This window comes from Triticum dicoccoides, chromosome 3B (genome assembly GCF_002162155.2).
Source record: "Triticum dicoccoides isolate Atlit2015 ecotype Zavitan chromosome 3B, WEW_v2.0, whole genome shotgun sequence".
Taxonomy (NCBI): Eukaryota; Viridiplantae; Streptophyta; class Magnoliopsida; order Poales; family Poaceae; genus Triticum; species Triticum dicoccoides.
The window spans coordinates 19260459-19285985 of NC_041385.1; the positions used below are offsets into that span (position 1 = coordinate 19260459).

A 25527-nucleotide genomic window follows, 5' to 3' on the forward strand; every position below is an offset into this window, starting at 1 on the left:
CTTTTAGAATTTGACGATTCTAAAAATTTGCAAACAGCGAATGTCATGGAAATGGAGATCTGCCATGCCGGCATTAGACTAGTCGATTAGTTGAAGTATTTTCAAAATTATACCTCCAGAGTCGGACGAGCTTCGCTTTTAGTTGAAGTATGTCGGAAATGTAATGAATTTCGTCCTATTTATATGAAATCCGTTGTGTTTGCATTAATTCCGTCCGGTTAGTTCAAACAGTGGTTGAAATGTATGCCGGTTCTGTTGGATGGACAGCTCCCGCATCAGTATCCTTTGACGGGTCTCCTCTGTTCGTGGACAGATGCCGGAGCAAATTTGTCGGTTAGCACCTGAGATGCCCTCATCGCTCGAGCCATGCCACATGGCAGGCTGTCCAAATCTAAGAAACCTGTTACAATTCCAATAACTATCCTTAATTAGATACAACACTTTGCGACATTGTAGACACGCCTTAATTAGATATACAGTTGTAGCCATCAAACAATCAGAGTCCGCGTGTGGTGCTGGGCGCTGAATCGATCAAAGTATAGATCTATCGGCTGGTAATAATTGTATACGTGCGTGTCCTGTTCCGGCTACAAGTCCTAGCACTACACGTCCACGTACGTTCAGGGAAGTACCGATTGTTAGCCAGAATCTAGTTGCGGATCGATTGTTAGAAAGAAGCTACAAGTGCTTCCCTTCATCGTCGTTCGTCGTCCCGTCGTCAGTCGCCGGAAGTACTACGGCAGCTCGACGCCGGGCGTCGGCAAAAATGACAGACCAGATTTGACCAAAATTCAAAAAAACTGAAATAATTATTTAGTAACACTAATATTCTTGAATAATTATTTAGTAACACTAATATTTCTTGAATAAGTAGTTTGAGCATAATTTGACAAGATTTAACAAAAACTAAAAAAATAAAAAAACTGAAATTTGAGCATAACTTTTTTTAGAATTTGAGGATTCTAAAAATTTGCAAACAGGGAATGTCATGGGAATGGAGATATGCCCCGGCATTAGACTACTCGATTAGTTGAAGTATGTTCAAAATTATACCTTCAGAGTCGGACGAGCTCCGCTTTTAGTTGAAGTATGTCGGAAATGTAATGAATTTCGTCCTATTTATATGAAATCCGTTGTGTTTGCATTAATTCCATCCGGTTAGTTCAAACAGTGGTTGAAATGTACGCGGGTTCTGTTGGATGGACAGCTACCGCATCAGTATCCTTGGACGGGTCTCCTCTGTTCGTGGACAGATACCGGAGCAAATTTGTTGTTAGCACCTAAGATGCCCTCATCGCTCGAGCCATGCCACATGGCAGGCTGTCCAAATCTAAGAAATCTGTTACAATTTCAATAACTATCCTTAATAAGATACAACACTTTGCGATATTGCAGACACGCCTTAATTAGATATACAGTTGTAGCCATCAAACAATCAGAGTCCGCGTGCGGTGCTGGGCGCTGAGTCGATCAAAGTATAGATCCATCGGCTGGTAGTAATTGTATACGTGCGTGTCCTGTTCCGGCTACAAGTCCTAGCACTACACGTCCACGTACGTCCAAGGAAGGATCGATTGTTAGGCAGAAGCTAGTTGTGGATCGATTGTTAGCAAGAAGCTACAAGTGCTTCCCTTCATCGTCGTTCGTCGTCCCGTCGCCAGTCGCCAGAAGTACTATGGCAGCTCGACGCCGGGCGCCGGCAAACATGACAGACCAGATTTGACCAAAATTAAAAAAAAAACTGAAATAATTATTTAGTAACACTAATATTCTTGAATAATTATTTAGTAACACTAATACTTCTTCAATAAGTAGTTTGACCATAGTTTGACCAGATTTAACAAAAACTAAAAAAATAAAAAAACAGAAATTTGAGCATAACTTTTTTCCTTTTAGAATTTGAGGATTCTAAAAATTTGCGAACAGGGAATGTCATGGGATTGGAGATCTGCTGCGCCGGCATTAGACTAGTCGATTAGTTGAAGTATGTTCAAAATTATACCTTCAGAGTCGGACGAGCTCCGCTTTTAGTTGAAGTATGTCGGAAATGTAATGAATTTCGTCCTATTTATATGAAATCCATTGTGTTTGCATTAATTCCGTCTGGTTAGTTCAGACAGTGGTTGAAATGTACGCGGGTTCTATTCGATGGAGAGCTACCGCATCAGTATCCTTGGACGGGTCTCCTCTGTTCATGGACAGATGCCGGAGCAAATGTGTCCTTTAGCACCTGAGATGCCCTCATCGCTCGAGCCATGCCACATGGCAGGCTGTCCAAATCTAAGAAACCTGTTAGAATTCCAATAACTATCCTGAATTAGGTATAACACTTTGCGACATTGCAGACACGCCTTAATTAGATATACAGTTGTAGCCATCAAACAATCAGAGTCCGCGTGCTGTGCTGGGTGCTGAATCGATCAAATTATAGATCGATCGGCTGGTAGTAATCGTATACGTGTGTGTCCTGTTCCGCTTACAAGTCCTAGCACTACACGTCCGCGTACGTCCAGGGAAGGATCGATTGTTATCGAGAAGCTAGTTGCGGATCGATTGTTAGAAAGAAGCTACAAGTGCTTCCCTTCATCGTCGTTCACCGTCCCGTCGCCAGTCGCCGGAAGTACTACGGCAGCTCGACGCCGGGCGCCGGCAAACATGAGTTACATGACAAACCAGATTTGACCAAAATTCAAAAAAACCGAAATAATTATTTAGTAACACTAATATTCTTGAATATTTATTTAGTAACACTAATACTTCTTGAATAAGTAGTTTGACCATAATTTGACAAGATTTAACAAAAACTAAAAAAATAAAAAAAAATTGAGCATAACTTTTTTTTAGAATTTGAGGATTCTAAAAATTTGCAAACAGGGAATGTCATGAGAATGGAGATCTGCCGCGCCATCCTTAAACTAGTCGATTAGTTGAAGTATATTCAAAATTATACCTCCAGAGTCGGACGAGCTCCGCTTTTAGTTGAAGTATGTCGGAAATGTAATGAATTTCGTCCTTTTATATGAAATCCGTTGTGTTTGCACTAATTCCGTCCGGTTAGTTCAAACAGTGGTTCAAATGTATGCGGGTTCTGTTGGATGGACAGCTCCCGCATCAGTATCCTTGGACGGGTCTCCTCTGTTTGTGGACAGATGCCGAAGCAAATTTATCGGTTAGCACCTGACATGCCCTGATCGCTCGAGCCATGCCACATGGTAGGCCGTCCAAATCGAAGAAACCTGTTACAATTCCAATAACTATCCTTAATTAGATACAACACTTTGCGACATTGCAGACACGCCTTAATTATATATACAATTGTAGCCATGAAACAATCAGAGTCCGCGTGCGGTGCCGGGCGCTGAATGGATCAAAGTATAGATCGATCGGCTGTAGTAATTGTATACGTGTGTGTCCTGTTCCGGCTACAAGTCCTAGCACTACACGTCCACGTACGTTCAGGGAAGGATCGATTGTTAGGCAGAGGCTAGTTGCGGATCGATTGTTAGCAAGAAGCTACAAGTGCTTCCCTTCATCGTCGTTCGTCGTCCCGTCGTCAGTCGCCGGAAGTACTACGGCAGCTCGACGCCGGGCGTCGGCAAAAATGACAGACCAGATTTGACCAAAATTCAAAAAAACTGAAATAATTATTTAATAACACTAATATTCTTGAATAATTATTTAGTAACACTAATACTTCTTGAATAAGTAGTTTGACCATAATTTGACCAGATTTAACAAAAATTAAAAAAACAAAAAAAATTAAAATTTGAGCATATTTTTTTTCCTTTTAGAATTTGACGATTCTAAAAATTTGCAAACAGCGAATGTCATGGAAATGGAGATCTGCCATGCCGGCATTAGACTAGTCGATTAGTTGAAGTATTTTCAAAATTATACCTCCAGAGTCGGACGAGCTTCGCTTTTAGTTGAAGTATGTCGGAAATGTAATGAATTTCGTCCTATTTATATGAAATCCGTTGTGTTTGCATTAATTCCGTCCGGTTAGTTCAAACAGTGGTTGAAATGTATGCCGGTTCTGTTGGATGGACAGCTCCCGCATCAGTATCCTTTGACGGGTCTCCTCTGTTCGTGGACAGATGCCGGAGCAAATTTGTCGGTTAGCACCTGAGATGCCCTCATCGCTCGAGCCATGCCACATGGCAGGCTGTCCAAATCTAAGAAACCTGTTACAATTCCAATAACTATCCTTAATTAGATACAACACTTTGCGACATTGTAGACACGCCTTAATTAGATATACAGTTGTAGCCATCAAACAATCAGAGTCCGCGTGTGGTGCTGGGCGCTGAATCGATCAAAGTATAGATCTATCGGCTGGTAATAATTGTATACGTGCGTGTCCTGTTCCGGCTACAAGTCCTAGCACTACACGTCCACGTACGTTCAGGGAAGTACCGATTGTTAGCCAGAATCTAGTTGCGGATCGATTGTTAGAAAGAAGCTACAAGTGCTTCCCTTCATCGTCGTTCGTCGTCCCGTCGTCAGTCGCCGGAAGTACTACGGCAGCTCGACGCCGGGCGTCGGCAAAAATGACAGACCAGATTTGACCAAAATTCAAAAAAACTGAAATAATTATTTAGTAACACTAATATTCTTGAATAATTATTTAGTAACACTAATATTTCTTGAATAAGTAGTTTGAGCATAATTTGACAAGATTTAACAAAAACTAAAAAAATAAAAAAACTGAAATTTGAGCATAACTTTTTTTAGAATTTGAGGATTCTAAAAATTTGCAAACAGGGAATGTCATGGGAATGGAGATATGCCCCGGCATTAGACTACTCGATTAGTTGAAGTATGTTCAAAATTATACCTTCAGAGTCGGACGAGCTCCGCTTTTAGTTGAAGTATGTCGGAAATGTAATGAATTTCGTCCTATTTATATGAAATCCGTTGTGTTTGCATTAATTCCATCCGGTTAGTTCAAACAGTGGTTGAAATGTACGCGGGTTCTGTTGGATGGACAGCTACCGCATCAGTATCCTTGGACGGGTCTCCTCTGTTCGTGGACAGATACCGGAGCAAATTTGTTGTTAGCACCTAAGATGCCCTCATCGCTCGAGCCATGCCACATGGCAGGCTGTCCAAATCTAAGAAATCTGTTACAATTTCAATAACTATCCTTAATAAGATACAACACTTTGCGATATTGCAGACACGCCTTAATTAGATATACAGTTGTAGCCATCAAACAATCAGAGTCCGCGTGCGGTGCTGGGCGCTGAGTCGATCAAGGTATAGATCCATCGGCTGGTAGTAATTGTATACGTGCGTGTCCTGTTCCGGCTACAAGTCCTAGCACTACACGTCCACGTACGTCCAAGGAAGTATCGATTGTTAGGCAGAAGCTAGTTGTGGATCGATTGTTAGCAAGAAGCTACAAGTGCTTCCCTTCATCGTCGTTCGTCGTCCCGTCGCCAGTCGCCGGAAGTACTATGGCAGCTCGACGCCGGGCGCCGGCAAACATGACAGACCAGATTTGACCAAAATTCAAAAAAAAACTGAAATAATTATTTAGTAACACTAATATTCTTGAATAATTATTTAGTAACACTAATACTTCTTGAATAAGTAGTTTGACCATAGTTTGACCAGATTTAACAAAAACTAAAAAAATAAAAAAACAGAAATTTGAGCATAACTTTTTTCCTTTTAGAATTTGAGGATTCTAAAAATTTGCGAACAGGGAATGTCATGGGATTGGAGATCTGCTGCGCCGGCATTAGACTAGTCGATTAGTTGAAGTATGTTCAAAATTATACCTTCAGAGTCGGACGAGCTCCGCTTTTAGTTGAAGTATGTCGGAAATGTAATGAATTTCGTCCTATTTATATGAAATCCATTGTGTTTGCATTAATTCCGTCTGGTTAGTTCAGACAGTGGTTGAAATGTACGCGGGTTCTATTCGATGGAGAGCTACCGCATCAGTATCCTTGGACGGGTCTCCTCTGTTCATGGACAGATGCCGGAGCAAATGTGTCCTTTAGCACCTGAGATGCCCTCATCGCTCGAGCCATGCCACATGGCAGGCTGTCCAAATCTAAGAAACCTGTTAGAATTCCAATAACTATCCTGAATTAGGTATAACACTTTGCGACATTGCAGACACGCCTTAATTAGATATACAGTTGTAGCCATCAAACAATCAGAGTCCGCGTGCTGTGCTGGGTGCTGAATCGATCAAATTATAGATCGATCGGCTGGTAGTAATCGTATACGTGTGTGTCCTGTTCCGCTTACAAGTCCTAGCACTACACGTCCGCGTACGTCCAGGGAAGGATCGATTGTTATCGAGAAGCTAGTTGCGGATCGATTGTTAGAAAGAAGCTACAAGTGCTTCCCTTCATCGTCGTTCACCGTCCCGTCGCCAGTCGCCGGAAGTACTACGGCAGCTCGACGCCGGGCGCCGGCAAACATGAGTTACATGACAGACCAGATTTGACCAAAATTCAAAAAAACCGAAATAATTATTTAGTAACACTAATATTCTTGAATATTTATTTAGTAACACTAATACTTCTTGAATAAGTAGTTTGACCATAGTTTGACCAGATTTAACAAAAATAAAAAAAAACTAAAATTTGAGCATAACTTTTTTCCTTTTAGAATTTGAGGATTTTAAAAATTTGCAAACAGGCCGTAGGCCGTCAAAATCGGATGCGGATTTTCGTGCTGAACATTTTGATATATTATACATCTTTTTCTGACAAAGTATGCAAAAGTTATAGCCGTTTTACATTTTGCCTACACTTTTTGCCAAAAATGTCCAAATTTAAGTTTTCAAATTTTCCTAACTAGTAAATGTAGTAATATAACTACATCTCGAAGGATTTTAATTTTCGAAGTTTTTATCATTTTCTTTTGCTTTTTACAAAACTGAAAAGGCAATCAGGGGGGTTACAGTTTGAAAATGGGACCTTTAGTACCGGTTCATGCCACGAACCGGTACTAATGGCTCAAACCCCATTAGTACCGGTTCGTGGCACGAACCGGTACTAATGTGCATCGCACCCATTAGTACCGGTTCGTGGCACCAACAGGGACTAAAGGTCCCATTCGAACCGGGACTAATGCCTTTGCCGCATGGACCGGGACCAATGCTCACATTAGTCCCAGTTCTTGACTGAACCGGGACTAATGGGCTAACCAGGCCTGGACCAAAGCCCTGTTTTTTACTAGTGACACCTTACTGTTTGCTTGTTTGCCACTTTTTGTGCACCTTTCATGATCTGCGGTGATGTTTCTCTTTTTGAAGGATAATCTTTACAAAATGAATTTTCTTTTAGATTATAACGCTCTGTGTATAAATAATAATATTATAATGCTCACAAGGTTGCAGTCTCTGTTGCGTTGATATCAATTATGGTCCCATGCATGACCAATGAGATTGGGTTCCATGCATGGACCTACTAAATATGTACGTAGAAATCACGATGGTAGATGTTAGGTTAATCGACTCAACTACTATATTGTAAAGATGAAAATTCTTGGATCCCGTTGCAACACACATGTACACACCTAATTAAATTAGAAAAAAGTAAAGGCAATTGAATCTTGAACATGCACCATATTTATCATGTCATCTTGAAATCAATCTGAAGTTCTAAATAGCGAAGAACACAATAAGAGGTAGCTGAAACAAATGACAAGCTTGGACGAATCTTATATTACACAATGTTCATCTATCGTCGAACGTATCTATTTTTCTTGTGATCAGGCACCCTCCACGAATCAAAGCCTCAAGGTTAGGTCGACCGCCTCGCCGGCTTTGTCACTCAGCTGCGGCTCTGCGACGTTTTCGGGCACCCGTAGTAGACCCATGAAGTCTATCTCCACCGGACGGGGACCTCCACGGTGGTATTCCTCCCAGAAGGCAAGGTTGGGTGCAAGCACAAGTAGCCACGACCCCAAAAGAGTAGACTCAGGCACGAAGGAGGCTGGTTGGGGTAGGCTTACCGGCATATTCCAGTGGCGATTGTTGCGGCAGCTCTGTGAGGACATGTGGCCACCAAGGGCTTGGTGTCTGACCTACCTCCTACGGCAAAAAGGGCATGAGTAGCCCTCACGCCATGGCCACTGCGGCTGTTGTTGCCATTGGATTGGTGCGCCACCGTTGGAGGCCATCTCCTGCGAGAAGGGTTTTGGCATGCGCGTATCTAGCTTGAGTTTATATACATGTGGCTCACAACGGTCAAAAGCAATGACAGTGTGAAATCTGTATGATTGAGAGAATTCAGACCTGGCATACACCGATGAGAATGGTAAGTAATTGATTGAGAGTGAAATGTGTGCGCTTAAAGAAACAAACAAGCGATGTGCATGCACTCCCAAGATCCAGGCATGCATGGGTCCCACACTGTATACATCAAGACACATATTATGAAAAGAAAAAAAGTCCATTTTACTACCCTGAATAAAATGGGTGGTTCACTTTACCCCCTGATCTATTTTTCGGCTTCTTTTTCCCCACAAACAAACTCAAACCGGACAAAACACCCCTCTGGCTTGTTTTTCTCCAACCGATGCTGATGTGGCACCAGTCAACGACGGTTTTGACCTGGGTGGGGCCCCCTTTTAGGGTCTCTCTCTCTCTCTCTCTCTCTCTCTCTCTCTCTCTCTCTCTCTCTCTCTCTCTCTCTCTCTCTCTCTCTCTCTCTCTCGCTGGGTACACCCACCGGCGAGCCTCCTCCTCGGCTCCCGCCCCTTCTTCTTCCCCGCGCTGCCGCCGCCGCCGTGGGAGCACTTCTCCAGACTGCAGCAGGCCGCTCCCCGTCCTCGTTCACATCCTCCTCCTCCTCGTCATGCTGCTGCTGCTGCGTACCATGACCACGACGACTCTCTCTCCTTGCTCTAAATGCCATGGCCGGCGCTCCGTTCTGCAGATCGGCGCTGCTGAGAACCACCGTGGCCACCTAAGACAACCGTCACCGTCGGCCTCCAGGGCCCTCGACTTGGATCCCGCCTCCCTGCCATAGATCCGCGTCCGTCGTCGCCGTTCGTCACCCAGCACCCGTCCCCGTCGGGCGCCGGCTTTGGATCCGGCGAGCACCATGCTGTTGGAACCGGTCTTTCAGGTAGTAGTGCATGCACTAACATGCTGCTGTTGCTGCGCCAACAGCTCACGATCTGCATGCTAGCTTCTAGGAGTGGTTAGCCCATGCATAGCTGTATTAGTTAGTCTAGCCGTGTGCGTGTGTTATCGGTGTATAAGTGTACACCCAGAGGTAGGGATGAAAATGGAGTGGAAAGTTTCTGCTTTTCCGGAGGGAAAATGGAAACAGAGAGGAAATATGAAAACGGAAACAGAAATTCACAAAACAGAAATGGAAATGGTAATTTTTATGTGGAAACAGAAACAAAAACGGAATGGTGTTTTCCGGTGGAACACACGTGTAAATGGAACTTTCCGTTTCCGTTAATATGGAATTTCTGTTTCTGCTATAGGCCCATGGCTGCTTTGTAGCCCAACTACCAAACAATACACAATGACACAGTGAGTAAAATGAGGAGAATGTATTATTTGAGTACCAAGTTTTACTTGAGTACCAAGTTTTACTACCACATACATACTCAACTAGAGCCTATACGGAATTGTCATGTACTACTACAATACTACCCTATTGTGCGAACACAACCATATTATTTTGTAGCCATGTTAACAATTCCATCAACTTGTTTGTTTTTTGTCTGTATTTCTCTATGATTCAAGGGGGTTTTAAGTTCTGGTCAACAAACTATTTTGTTTCCATGACCGCTCTGTATTCGCTCCGTGTTTGTTTCCGGTAGTATCTTTTTCCTTATTTGTTTTCGGGGTTTGTGTATTCGTTTCTGCTTCTGCAAAAAAAATATGAAAATAAATATGGTAGCACTCAGTTCCATCCGTTTCCCCGCCGTTTTCATCCCTACCCAGAGGATAATACAATCATGAGTTCTTCCTCACTTTTCTTTCCTTCACATGCAGTCGCCGCTGTGCAAGCTCCTCTGCCTCACCGCCAACGCTGAGGCTGACGGTGGCGTCGCTGGTGGGGTTGCTGGATGGCGGGGAGGTGCTGCAGGAGGCCCGGAGGTGGCTGGCGGCGAGCTCCTTGTCGGAGCAGAAGCGTGAGGCGACCGACAGCGGAGCAGTGTTAGGAGTGATAGGTCGCCGGCGTGGAGGGCTTCAGCGGCGACACAATGGCGCGGTGGTGCTCAGTCACAGCCATGCATAGAGGAGGTTGGGGGCTCGGGGCTGTTTTCACCTGGAGAGAGAGAGAAACCTGACAAGGGGGCCCCACCTGAGTCAAAACCACCGTTGACTAGTGCCACATCAACAGCGGGTGGAGAAAAACCAGCCAGGGGGGGTGTTTTGTCCGGTTTGGGTTTGTTTGGGGGGTAAAAGAAGCCGAAAAAAAGATAGGGGGTAAAGTAAACCACCCACTTGTTGGAAATATGCCCTAGAGGCAATAATAAGAGTATTATTATTATATTTCCTTGTTCATGATAATTGTCTTTTATTCATGCTATAATTGTATTATCCGGAAATCGTAATACACGTGTGAATACATAGACCACAATATGTCCCTAGTGAGCCTCTAGTTGACTAGCTCATTGATCAACAGATAGTCATGGTTTCCTGACTATGGACATTGGATGTCGTTGATAACGGGATCACATCATTAGGAGAATGATGTGATGGACAAGACCCAATCCGAAGAATAGCACAAGATCGTGTAGTTCGTTTTGCTAGAGCTTTTCCAATGTCAAGTATCTCTTCCTTAGACCATGAGATCGTGTAACTCCTGGATACCGTAGGATTGCTTTGGGTGTACCAAACGTCACAACGTAACTGGGTGACTATAAAGGTGTATTACAGGTATCTCCGAAAGTGTCTGTTGGGTTGACACGGATCGAGACTGGGATTTTTCACTCCGTATGACGGAGAGGTTGTTGGAAATATGCCCTAGAGGCAATAATAAAAGCATTATTATTATATTTCCTTGTTCATGATAATTGTCTTTTATTCATGCTATAATTGTATTATCCGGAAATCGTAATACATGTGTGAATACATAGACTGCAATACGTCCCTAGTAAGCCTCTAGTTGACTAGCTCGTTGGTCAATAGATAGTCATGGTTTCCTGACTATGGACATAAGATGTCATTGACAACGGGATCACGTCATTAGGAGAATGACGTGATGGACAAGAACCAATCCTAAGCATGGCACAAGATCGTGTAGTTCGTTTTGCTAGAGCTTTTCCAATGTCAAGTATCTCTTCCTTAGACCATGGGTTCGTGTAACTCCCGGATACCGTAGGATTGCTTTGGGTGTACCAAACGTCACAACGTAACTGGGTGATTATAAAGGTGCACTACAGGTATATCCGAGAGTGTCTGTTGGGTTGACACGGATCGAGACTGGGATTTGTCACTCCGTGTTACGGAGAGGTATCACTGGGCCCACTTGGTAGTGCATCATCATAATGAGCTCAAGGTGGCCAAGTGTCTGGTCATGGGATCATGCATTACGGTACGAGTAAAGTGACTTGCCGGTAACGAGACTGAACGAGGTATTGGGATACCGACGATCGAGTCTCGGGCAAGTAACATACCGTCTGACAAAGGGAATAGTATACGGGGTTGCTTGAATCCTTGACATCGTGGTTCATCCGATGACATCATCGAGGAGCATGTGGGAGCCAACATGGGTATCCAGATCCCGCTGTTGGTTGTTGACCTGAGAGCCGTCTCGGTCATGTCTGCATGTCTCCCGAACCCGTAGGGTCTACACACTTAAGGTTCGGTGACGCTAGGGTTATTAGGAAGACTTGTATGTGATTACCGAATGTTGTTCGGAGTCCCAGATGAGATCCCGGACGTCACGAGGAGTTCCGGAATAGTCCGGAGGTAAAGATTTATATATGGGAAGTTGTTAAACGGACACCGGAAAGTTTCGGGGGCTTACCGGTATTGTACCGGGGCCACCGGAAGGGTTCCGGAGGTCCACCGGGAGGGGCCACCCCTCCCGGGGGGCCACTTGGGCTGCGTGGAAGAGGGAGCCAGCCCCTAGTGGGCTGGGCGCGCCCCCCACCTAAGGCCCATGCGGCTATGGTTTTGGGGGAAACCCTAAAGGGGGCGCCCCTTGCTTGGGGGGCAAGCCACCCTCCCCTTGGCCACCGCCCCCCCCCCCCTCTAGGGTTTCCTCTAGAGGGGCCGGCACCTCTTGCCCCCTTCCCCCTATATATAGAGGGGTGAGGGGAGGGCTGCAATGCACAAGCTAAGGCGCAGCCCCTCCCCTCCCAACACCTCTCCTCCTCCGTACGTGCTTGGCGAAGCTCTGTCGGAGAACTGCTGCTCCAACAACACCACGCCGTCGTGCTGCCATTGGAGCTGTCTTCCTCAACCTCTCCTTCCTCCTTGCTGGATCAAGACGGAGGAGACATCGTCCGTCCCGTACGTGTGTTGAACGCGGAGGTGCTGTCCGTTCAGCACTTGGTCGTCGGTGATCCGAATCACGGCGAGTACGACTCCCTCATCACCATCCCCTTGAACGCTTCCGCACTCGATCTACAAGTGGTATGTAGATGCAAACTCACTCCCTTGACTCGTTGCTTAGATGAACTCATAGATGGATCTTGGTGAAACTGTAGGAAAATTTTTAATTTTATGCAACGTTCCCCAATAGTGGCATCATGAGCTAGGTCTATGCGTAGTTCTCTATTGCACGAGTAGAACACAATTTTGTTGTGGGCGTGGATCTTGTCAACTTGCTTGCCGCTACTAGTCTTATCTTGCTTCAGCGGTATTGTGGGATGAAGCGGCCCGGACCAACCTTACACGCACGCTTACGTGAGACCGGTTCCACCGACAGACATGCACTAGTTGCATAAGGTGGCTGGCGGGTGTCTGTCTCTCCCACTTTAGTTGGAGCGGATTCGATGAAAAGGGTCCTTATGAAGGGTAAATAGAAGTTGACAAAATCACGAAAACGTTCTTGCTAGAACCCAATTGCAGCCACGTAAAAGATGCAACAACAATTAGAGGACGTCTAACTTGTTTTTGCAGCAATTGTCATGTGATGTGATATGGCCAAAGTTGTGATGAATGATGAATGATATATGTGATGTATGAGATCATGTTCTTGTAATAGGAATCACGACTTGCATGTCGATGAGTATGACAACCGGCAGGAGCCATAGGAGTTGTCTTTATTTTTTGTATGACCTGCGTGTCATTGAAGAACGCCATGTAAATTACTTTACTTTATTGCTAAACGCGTTAGCCATAGAAGTAGAAGTAGTCGTTGGCGTGAAAACTTCATGAAGACACGATGATGGAGATCATGATGATGGAGATCATGGTGTCATGCCGGTGACAGGATGATCATGGAGCCCCGAAGATGGAGATCAAAGGAGCTATATGATATTGGCCATATCATGTCACTACTATATAATTGCATGTGATGTTTATTATGTTTATGCATCTTGTTTACTTAGAACGACGGTAGTAAATAAGATGATCCCTTACAACAATTTCAAGAAGTGTTCTCCCCTAACTGTGCACCGTTGCTAAAGTTCGTCGCTTCTAAGCACCACGTGATGATCGGGTGTGATGGATTCTTACGTTCACATACAACAGGTGTAAGACAGATTTACACACGCGAAACACTTAGGGTTAACTTGACGAGCCTAGCATGTACAGACATGGCCTCGGAACACGAAGACCGAAAGGTCGAACACGAGTCGTATGGAAGATACGATCAACATGAGTATGTTCACCGACGATGACTAGTCCGTCTCACGTGATGATCAGACACGGCCTAGTCGACTCGGATCGTGTAACACTTAGATGACTAGAGGGATGTCTAATCTAAGTGGGAGTTCATTAAATAATTTGATTAGATGAACTTTATTATCAGGAACAATAGTCTAAAATCTTTGCGATATGTCTTGTAGATCAAATGGCCAACACTCATGTCACCATGAACTTCAACGCGTTCCTAGAGAAAACCAAGCTGAAAGATGATGGCAGCAACTATTCGGACTTGGTCCGGAACCTGAGGATCATGCTCATAGCTGCCAAGAAACAATATGTCCTAGAAGCACCGCTAGGTGAAGCACCCATCCCAGAGAACCAAGACGTTATGAACGCTTGGCAGTCTCGTGCTGATGATTACTCCCTCGTTCAGTGCGGCATGCTTTACAGCTTAGAACCGGGGCTCCAAAAGCATTTTGAGCAACACGGAGCATATGAGATGTTCGAGGAGCTGAAACTGGTTTTCCAAGCTCATGCCCGGGTCGAGAGATATGAAGTCTCCGACAAGTTCTATAGTTGTAAGATGGAGGAAAACAGTTCTGTCACTGAGCACATACTCAAAATGTCTGGGTTGCACAACCGCCTGTCCCAGCTGGACATAAACCTCCCGGACGAGGCGGTCATTGACATAATCCTTCAGTCGCTCCCACCAAGCTACAAGAGCTTTGTGATGAACTACAATATGCAGGGGATGGAGAAGACCATTCTTGAAGTATTCTTAATGCTGAAGTCAGCAGAGGTTGAAATCAAGAAAGAACATCAACTGTTGATGGTCAATAAAACCACTAAGTTCAAGAAGGGCAAGGGCAAGAAGAACTTCAAGAAGGACGGCAAGGAGGTTGCCGCGCCCGGTAAGCAAGTTGCCGGGAAGAAGTCAAAGAATGGACCCAAGCCTGAGACAGAGTGCTTTTATTGCAAAGGGAAGGGCCACTGGAAGCGGAACTGCCCCAAATACTTAGTGGCCAAGAAGGCCGGCAACACTAAAGGTATATTTGATATACATGTAATTGATGCGTACCTTACCAGTACTCGTAGTAACTCCTGGGTATTTGATACCGGTGTCGTTGCTCATATTTGTAACTCACAGCAGGAGCTGCGGAATAAACGGAGACTGGCGAAGGACGAGGTGACGATGCGCGTCGGGAATGGTTCCAAGGTCGATGTGATCGCCGTCGGCACGCTACCTCTACATTTACCTACGGGATTAGTTATAAACCTTAATAATTGTTATTTGGTGCCAAGTTTGAGCATGAACATTGTATCTGGATCTCGTTTAATACGAGATGGCTACTCATTTAAATCCGAGAATAATGGTTGTTCTATTTATATGAGAGATATGTTTTATGGTCATGCTCCGATGGTCAATGGTTTATTCTTAATGAATCTCGAACGTAATGTTACACATATTCATAGCGTGAATACCAAAAGATGTAAAGTTGATAACGATAGTCCCACATACTTGTGGCACTGCCGCCTTGGTCACATTGGTGTCAAGCGCATGAAGAAGCTCCATGCTGATGGACTTTTGGAGTCTCTAGATTATGAATCATTTGACACATGTGAACCATGCCTCATGGGCAAGATGACCAAGACTCCGTTCTCCGGAACAATGGAGCGGGCAACCAACTTGTTGGAAATCATACATACCGATGTGTGCGGTCCAATGAGTGTTGAGGCTCGCGGAGGATATCGTTATGTTCTCACTCTCACAGATGACTTGAGTAGATATGGGTATGTCTACTTGATGAAACACAAGTCTGAGACCTTTGAAAAGTTCAAGGAATTTCAGAATGAAGTAGAGAATCAACGTGACCGAAAGACAAAATTCTTACGATCAGATCGTGGAGGAGAATATTTAAGTCACTAATTTGGTACACACTTAAGAAAATGTGGAATCATTTCACAACTCACGCCACCTGGAACACCTCAGCGTAACGGTGTGTCCGAACATCGTAATCACACTCTATTGGATATGGTGCGATCTATGATGTCTCTTACCGATTTACCGCTATCATTTTGGGGATACGCTCTAGAGATAGCTACATTCACTTTAAATAGGGCACCATCTAAATCCGTTGACACGACACCGTATGAATTATGGTTTGGGAAGAAACCTAAGCTGCCGTTTCTAAAAGTTTGGGGATGCGATGCTTATGTCAAGAAACTTCAACCTGAAAAGCTCGAACCCAAGTCAGAAAAATGCGTCTTCATAGGATACCCTAAGGAAACCATTGGGTATACCTTCTACCTTAGATCCGAAGGCAAGATCTTTGTTGCCAAGAACGGATCCTTTCTAGAAAAAGAGTTTCTCTCGAAAGGAGTAAGTGGGAGGAAAGTAGAACTCGATGAAGTACTACCTCTTGAACCGGAAAGTAGTGCAGCTCAGGAAAATGTTCCTGTGGTGCCTACACCGACTGGAGAGGAAATTAATGATGATGATCAAGGTACTTCGGATCAAGTTGCTACTGAACTTCATAGGTCCACTAGGACATGTTCCGCACCAGAGTGGTACGGCAACCCTGTCTTGGAAATCATGTTGTTAGACAACGGTGAACCTTCGAACTATGAAGAAGCGATGGCGGGCCCGGATTCCAACAAATGGCTCGAAGCCATGAAATCCGAGATAGGATCCATGTATGAAAACAAAGTATGGACTTTGACAGACTTGCCCGATGATCGGCGAGCGATAGAAAACAAATGGATCTTTAAGAAGAAGACGGACGCGGATGGTAATGTTACCATCTATAAAGCTCGACTTGTCGCTAAGGGTTATCGACAAGTTCAAGGGATTGACTACGATGAGACTTTCTCTCCCGTAGCGAAGCTTAAGTCCGTCCAAATCATGTTAGCAATTGCCGCATACTATGATTATGAGATATGGCAGATGGACGTCAAAACAGCGTTCCTTAACGGTTATCTTAAGGAAGAGCTATATATGATGCAGCCAGAAGGTTTTGTCGATCCTAAGAATGCTAACAAAGTATGCAAGCTCCAGCGATCCATTTATGGGCTGGTGCAAGCATCTCGGAGTTGGAACATTCGCTTTGATGAGATGATCAAAGCGTTTGGGTTTATGCAGACTTATGGAGAAGCCTGCGTTTACAAGAAAGTGAGTGGGAGCTCTGTAGCATTTCTCATATTATATGTAGATGACATACTTTTGATGGGAAATGATATAGAACTCTTGGACAGCATTAAGGCCTACTTGAATAAAAGTTTTTCAATGAAGGACCTTGGAGAAGCTGCTTATATATTAGGCATCAAGATCTATAGAGATAGATCGAGACGCCTCATAGGTCTTTCACAAAGCACATACCTTGATAAGATTTTGAAGAAGTTCAAAATGGATCAGCCCAAGAAAGGGTTCTTGCCTGTACTGCAAGGTGTGAAATTGAGCTCAGCTCAATGCTCGACCACGGCAAAAGATAAAGAAGAGATGAGTGTCATCCCCTATGCCTCAGCCATAGGATTTATTATGTATGCCATGCTGTGTACCAGACCTGATGTAAACCTTGCCGTAAGTTTGGTAGGAAGGTACCAAAGTAATCCCGGCAAGGAACACTGGACAGCAGTCAAGAATATCCTGAAGTACCTGAAAAGTACAAAGGACATGTTTCTCGTTTATGGAGGTGACGAAGAGCTCGTCGTAAAGGGTTACGTCGACGCTAGCTTCGACACAGATCTGGATGACTCTAAGTCACAAACCGGATACGTGTATATGTTGAAAGGTGGAGCAATAAGCTGGTGCAGCTGCAAGTAGAGCGTCGTGGCGGGATCTTCATGTGAAGCGGAGTACATGGCAGCCTCGGAGGCAGCGCATGAAGCAATTTGGGTGAAGGAGTTCATCACCGACCTAGGAGTCATACCCAATGCGTCGGGGCCGATCAAACTCTTCTGTGACAACACTGGGGCTATTGCACTTGCCAAGGAGCCCAGGTTTCACAAGAAGACCAGGCACATCAAGCGTCGCTTCAACTCCATCTGTGAAAATGTTCAAGATGGAGACATAGAAATTTGTAAAGTGCATACGGATCTGAATGTCGCAGATCCGTTGACTAAACCTCTCTCGCGAGCAAAACATGATCAACACCAGAACTCTAGTGGTGTTCGATTCATCACAATGTAACTAGATTATTGACTCTAGTGCAAGTGGGAGACTGTTGGAAATATGCCCTAGAGGCAATCATAAAAGCATTATTATTATATTTCCTTGTTCATGATAATTGTCTTTTATTCATGCTATAATTGTATTATCCGGAAATCGTAATACATGTGTGAATACATAGACTGCAATACGTCCCTAGTAAGCCTCTAGTTGACTAGCTCGTTGGTCAACAGATAGTCATGGTTTCCTGACTATGGACATAAGATGTCATTGACAACGGGATCACGTCATTAGGAGAATGACGTGATGGACAAGACCCAATCCTAAGCATGGCACAAGATCGTGTATTTCGTTTTCCTAGAGCTTTTCCAATGTCGAGTATCTCTTCCTTAGACCATGAGATCGTGTAACTCCCGGATACCGTAGGATTGCTTTGGGTGTACCAAACGTCACAACGTAACTGGGTGACTATAAAGGTGCATTACAGGTATCTCCAAAAGTGTCTGTTGGGTTGACACGGATCGAGACTGGGATTTGTCACTCCGTATGACGGAGAGGTATCACTGGGCCCACTCGGTAGTGCACCATCATAATGAGCTCAAAGTGACCAAGTGTTTGGTCGGTACGAGTAAAGTGACTTGCCGGTAACGAGATTGAACGAGGTATTGGGATACCGACGATCGAATCTCGGGCAAGTAAAATACCGATTGACAAAAGGGAATTGTATACGGGGTTGTTTGAATCCTTGACATCGTTGCTCAACCGATGAGATCATCGAGGAGCATGTGGGAGCCAACATGGGTATCCAGATCCTGCTGTTGGTTATTGCCTGAGAGCTGTCTCGGTCATGTCTGCATGTCTCCCGAACCCGTAGGGTCTACACACTTAAGGTTCGGTGACACTAGGGTTGTATGAATATGAGTATGCAGCAAACCGAATGTTGTTCGGAGTCCCGGATGAGATCCCGGACGTCACGAGGAGTTCCGGAATGGTCCGGAGGTAAAGATTTATATATGGGAAGTCTTGTTTTGGTCACCGGAAAAGTTTCGGGCATTATCGGTATTGTACCGGGAGTGCCGAAAGGGGTCCGGGGGGTCCACCAGGGGTCCACCAGCCCCGGGGGGGCCACATGGGCTGTAGGGGGTGCGCCTTGGCCTATATGGGCCAAGGGCACCAGCCCCAAGAGGCCCATGCACCCAAGAGACAAGAGGAGGGGAGAGTCCTAAAGGGGGAAGGCACCTCCGAGGTGCCTTGGGGAGGATGGACTCCTCCCCCCCCTTGGCCGCACCCTTCCTTGGAGGAAGGGGCAAGGCTGCGCCCCCCCTCTCTTGCCACTATATAAAGGGAGGGAGGGAGGGGCAGCCGCACCCCAGAAGGCTTGGCACCTCCCTCTCCCTGCTACACCTCCTCCTCCTCCCGTAGTTGCTTAGCGAAGCCCTGCCGGAGTTCTGCTGCATCCACCACCACGCCATCGTGCTGCTGGATCATCATCAACCTCTCCTTCCCCCTTGCTGGATCAAGAAGGAGGAGACGTCATCCGCTCCATACGTGTGTTGAACGCGGAGGTGCTGTCCATTCGGTACTAGGACATCGGTGATCTGAATCACGGCGAGTATGACTCCATCATCCCCGTTCCATTGAACGCTTCCGCACGCGATCTACAAGTGGTATGTAGATGCAATCACTCTCCCATGACTCGTTGCTAGATGAACTCATAGATGGATCTTGGTGAAACCGTAGGAAAAATTTTAATTTTCTGCAACGTTCCCCAACACCACTTTATTCAGGGTAGTAAAATAGACTTTTTTCTTATGAAAATAAGAATTTAAATAACCAACTATATTAAGAAAGAAACAAGAGTCTCTTGTTGTGCATGTGCACCCAAGGCACGTGACACAAAGTTTTGCTAATGGCTTGATGAGTGCCAGTAGGGCAACTCGCTTGTCTTGTGCACGTGCAAATCACGCCTCACCTAATCTAAGCCTATCCTTCTTCATACTCTCAGCAAGAGCTCATGGCAACTGTATAAAAGTCATGTGATATAAAATATCTAGAGCACATCAAGAATTTTCATTGAATACGATATTATCATTTGGTGGTGATGAAGTCAGTTAACAGATATTCTATTCACATTATTTTGATCATCTCAACATGAATGATAGATAGTAGCTATTACTAGAGTACAAGCGACTTTTCTGTTGTTGGTGCCTAGCTCTCCTCCCCCCTGCCCCTTGCCGCCATCAGTTGACGTCGCCGGAGCGAGGCCCCGTGCGGCGGCGGACCATCTTGCGCCTCCTCATCCCTCGAACATTAGCGAATCTTGCTTTTCGTGCTAGACATTCGCAAGGCCTTTGATTTAGTTATATAGGATTACATCTTCGATCTCCTGCAGAGAAGGGGCATCCCGAGTCGGTTCAGGGCCTGAATCACTGGCTTGCTAGGATTTTCCATGGAACATTTATCCGAGACGAGGTTTGGAACATTTTGTTGCATGTCCAGATTAACAATGAATGTTGAGGATGCCGGTTCTTGGAAGTGTTGGGGAACGTAGTAATTTCAAAAAAAATTCCTACGCACACGCAAGAACATGGTGATGCATATCAAGGAGCGGGGAGAGTGAGTCCACGTACCCTCGTAGACCGAAAGCTGAAGCGTTAACACAACGCGGTTGATGTAGTCGTACGTCTTCACGATCCGACCGATCCAACTACCGAACGTACGGCATCTCCGAGTTCAGCACACGTTCAGCTCGATGACGTCCCGCGAACTCCGATCCAGCAGAGCTTCATGGGAGAGTTTCATCAGCACGACGGCGTGATGACGGTGATGATGTTGCTACCGACGCAGGGCTTCGCCTAAGCACTGCTACGGTATGACCGAGGTGGAATATGGTGAAGGGGGGCACCGCACACGGCTGAGAGAGATCAACAGATCAACTTGTGTCTATGGGGTGCCCCCCTCCCCATATATAAAGGAGTGGAGGAGGGGAGGGGACGGCCCTCTCTATGGCATGCCCTGGGGAGTCCTACTCCTACCGGGAGTAGGATCCCCCCCCCCCTTCCATGTAGTAGGAGTAGGAGTCAAGGAAAGGGAAGAGAGAAGAGAAGGAAGGAGGGGGTGCCGCCCCTCCCCCTAGTCCAATTCAGACTAGGCCTTGGGGGGCGGGCGGCCTGCCTCTTTCTCTCTCCCTTAAAGCCCAATAAGGCCCATATACTCCCCAGTGAATTCCCGTAACTCTCCGATACTCCGATAAATACCCGAATCACTCGGAACCTTTCCGATGTCCGAATATAGTCGTCCAATATATCGATCTTTATGTCTCGACCATTTCGAGACTCCTCGTCATGTCCCCGATCTCATCCGGGACTCCGAACAAACTTTGGTTATCAAATCACATAACTCATAATATAAATCGTCACCGAACGTTGAGCGTGCGGACTCTATGGGTTCGAGAACTATGTAGACATGACCGAGACACATCTCCGGTCAATAAACAATAGAGGAACCTGGATGCTCATATTGGCTCCTACATATTCTACGAAGATCTTTATCGGTCAAACCGCATAACAATATACGTTGTTCCCTTTGTCATCGGTATGTTACTTGCCCGAGATTCGATCGTCGATATCTCAATACCTAGTTCAACTTGTTACCGGCAAGTCTCTTTACTCGTTATGTAATGCATCATCCTGCAACTAACTCATTAGTCACATTGCATGCAAGGCTTATAGTGATGTGCATTACCGAGAGGGCCCAGAGATACCTCTCCGACAATCGGAGTGACAAATCCTAATCTCGAAATACGCCAACTCAACAAGTACCTTCGGAGACACCTGTAGAGCACCCTTATAATCCAGTGGTCCAATGGCTCGTCCAGTGGGAGAATCTACCCCCCGATGACGCTTCCTGGGAAGATGCCGATTTCATCAAGACCACGTTCCCAGCTATCTTCAAGCAAACAGTTCAAGCATGGTTCAGTAAGCAACCTCCTTGAGGACAAGTTCGATTTCAGAGGGAGGCATTGTCAGGCCACAGCGAGCGTCAACATCTTCAGTTATCGGACGGCTAGGGAAGGAGATCATCAAGACAGATGGACGGCTCGCGTCGCTCGCCTGTTTTCACTTTACTGTTGCTTTTCATTCCGCCCTGTTTACTTTCCAGCGTGTGCCAGCTGAGCTTATAAAAGCCAGCCATCCCTTGTAAACGAATATGCTATTCTGATGAGTCATTTGATCAATACTCTAAAGCTAATACATCATATACTTTGATTCCTCCCACCAAACGCGTCGTCTCCAGAACTCTCTCCCCAAATCTCAATCTAGTTCATCGATAAGGCATGACAATTGGGTTCGATTCGAATGTACGAGTATATCTTCTTCTTTTTTTTGAATCAAGGGGTTCCACAGTAGCTTCATTGATCTGTATCTGATAAAGCACAAAATGAGTTCAGGATAATGTCATCTGGGGGACGCAGCCGAGAGCATGATGTCAAGTACCATAGCAGAAGCTACAGCATATGAGCGTGCGAAACTTACACCAGCAGCAGCAAATTGGGTTTGACTCTACAAAATAAACTTACTGCAATTATACTGTAGTTTTGTAAGTAATAAACTGGAGTAAAAACCAATGTATTCTATGACAGGGGAGGACCGTTCAGAAGCTACAGTCTAAGAGGCGCGCCTTGCGAAATGAAAGCACAACGGCAATTAGGACGGCACAAGAGCACGAGCACACAGAAGCTCGCGGCAAATGAAAGACGCAGGGTTGAAAATCTATGGGGCAGAGCTATGAACCGAGAGAGAAATAATGATAATGATGCATTACTCGGTACAAGACGTCCAATTTTGCTCACACGACCAAGAAATAGCAGTTGCTCTGCTGAAATAAAGCCACACCACCAGTCCATCACACTGCTGTACTGGAAATTAACTTGACAGGTACAAGTAATGAACTTCCAAACAACTACAACATCGAAGTGAAACAGCGAAAATGTGAGGAAGCAACACGGACAGACCGAGATACATAACTATGTTACCAGTGTAATGACTGGTTTTCCTCTACTTCTTAGCTTTTTTGTGTCTCAGGTTATGGGCAAGGACCCCGTTACGGGGTTGTGGCAGCGGGAGCGTGCAGGTGTGCTTTCCATTATACAGGGCTAGGAAGAGCTCCGGATCATCGTCTGTGCGCTGCACCTGCTTTGTCGCTTGGCATCCCTGCGAATACTTATGTGTGCAGCAGAAGTAACCTCTGCAAAAGGTCAATTTAAAAGAACACAGGTCAGCCTCCCTCATGCACCACGTGCAACCAGGAAACAAAAATGTTAGTTTCAGGTGAGTTCAGAAGAAGCCTTCGGTAACCTCGGGTGCTTGGGGCCAAGGATATCTTTCTGGCCGTACTTCCTTTGTGTATAATAAGGTCAAGCATCATATCATGCAGTCTGCAAGATAACACTTCATTATTATGATCGGTATCAACTGGCTGAATGATGCCTCTGTTAACAAGCTCGTTAAAATAGCCCTCCGCAACGTCCTCTGGATATTTCCCATGTGCTTTACTTACAAAGCCTTGGGCCACCCATTCCCTGACCAAATCATTTTTCCAGATTATATAGTCCTCTGGATACATACCCAAATATAGCATGCATGTCTTCAAATAATGAGGAAGATTTATGTAACTAAGGCTCAGTATTTGCCTCATTCCTTCCAATGTTGGATTCACCTCAAAATTGGGGCCCAGAGAATTCATTACATGCACCCACTGTTCCTTCAATTTGTTTCGCTCACTAGCCAAAAGGCTAGATATAGTCACAATTGCAAGAGGCAAGCCACCACATCTTTTCAAAATTTGAGCTGAAACTTCTTGCAGATACAGAGGGCAAGCATTCTCTGAACCAAACACTCTTTTGAAAAATAGCTTCCTTGAATCTTTGTTGCTTAGTGACTTCATCTTATAAACATAGTCATGTTGATTGCAGCAGCAAGCTCTAGCCACAGAATTAATTCTGGTAGTTATTATTATCATGCTACCGTACATATTTTCAGGAAGAGCACATCTAATAACATTCCACGTGGTTTCATCCCAAATGTCATCAATTACAATCAAGTACCTGCAAAATTATTTCATATAAACTATGATAAGCACCAGGCAATAGTGAACTAAAGGGAAAACTACAATCAAGCCGAACATTGAACATACAAATGTACTTGTCTATGTATATTGGACTAATAGTGGTTAAAGTTGAATCTTCTGTCTGCATTTGTGAGAACAAGTTGATTTGAGGAACTTTTATTTTCAGAATAGATGAAATAAATTACCAGATTCTAGCTATTCAAACTAGTATTTAACTAGTTTCTCTAGTGAACCACGAGCATAGAATATCTACAGAGGGTACATAAATTTCACCAAAAGAGTACTAGCAAGATAAAAAAGAACAGACACAAGACCAAACAATACAAATTACTTTGGATGACAGTCAATTCCGAACAGGTGTACCTCTTATCTATAAGGAATTCTTTGAGTTCACTGATCAGTTCCTCCTCAGCCAATATTTCCAGGTTGGTTCCCTCCGGGGCTAAATAGCCAACTTGAGAGAGCATTCTTCTAAAAATCGTTCTTATGCTTGGTTTCTGGGACACGGAAACAAAAGCTTGACACTGGAACGGCCACTTTAGCTTCTGGTAAATCTGTTTCGCAAGTGTAGTCTTACCAAGCCCTCCAAACCCCACTATAGAGAGGACCTTCGTCAGTTGCGCAGAACCACCCTCTTCACCTGTCATCAGCCGAATTAATTCTATTGAATTCATGCTCCAGCCAACTCATCCAAAAGTCCGAACTGATGGAGGGAGGTGGGCAATATATTTCAACACTCCCCCTCACGTCTACGCTATTTTAGTCCTTAGACGTGGGATCGATGTAGGCCGCAGAATCGTTTTATTTAATACTGCGTTGGCAGGGTCTTGAACTCAAGACCTCTTGGTTCGGATACCATATTGAATTCATTCTCCAGCCAACTCATCCAAAAGTCCGAACTGATGGAGGAAGGTGGGCAATATATTTCAACAAATTCATCCCTCGGCCCGTCGATACCCACAAGGCCTGCAGTGTCCGCATAGAGTGCCAGAAGGCGAAGGTCTATGATTGTCTTGTTTGGCTTGGAGACAGCATCATCAATCTTGTACCTCATGCGTCGCTCGCTCACCTCCACGACACGGCTCTTGAGGCCTCTGAACTCCTTGGTGATCCTATGCCGAGTGTTCATCGTTGTCAACAAGTTCATGCTCCTATGAATGAACCCCTTAAATCCATGCGGCTCGCAGTCAGACTCACATTCCACCAGGAGTATGAACTCGTCGACATTGTCCTCGATGTCGTAGGACAAATCACACACCTCCTTCGCCCATAACTTGGCTTGCTTGTCGGGCTCCTCCTCCGCCTCCGACATCCTCTCCAGGAATGCTCGCATGCTCTCGAGCTCAGCTTTAAGGAACATGATCTCTCCTTTGGCTCCCTTGAGCAGCTTGTACTTGCCGGCGAGCAGATCGCCAAGCTTCGCAATCACAAAGCCTATGGCGCCCCGCGACACGCTCACCACTGCTGCCTCCAT

At 45.2% G+C, this 25527-nt stretch overlaps 1 protein-coding gene across 1 annotated transcript in view; it reads right to left on the minus strand.

Annotated features, from left to right (window-relative positions):
• The window catches only part of LOC119279122 (disease resistance protein RGA5-like), a 143759-nt gene extending 118232 nt beyond the window's left edge, over positions 1–25527 (minus strand). The window contains exons 1-5 of the mRNA XM_037560503.1: positions 24991–25527; positions 24417–24715; positions 23956–24030; positions 23282–23907; positions 23117–23171 (exon numbers count right to left, since the gene is read on the minus strand). Of these exons, the coding sequence (XP_037416400.1) occupies positions 23117–23171; positions 23282–23907; positions 23956–24030; positions 24417–24715; positions 24991–25527 (1592 nt within the window). The remainder of the gene's footprint in view (positions 1–23116; positions 23172–23281; positions 23908–23955; positions 24031–24416; positions 24716–24990) is intronic.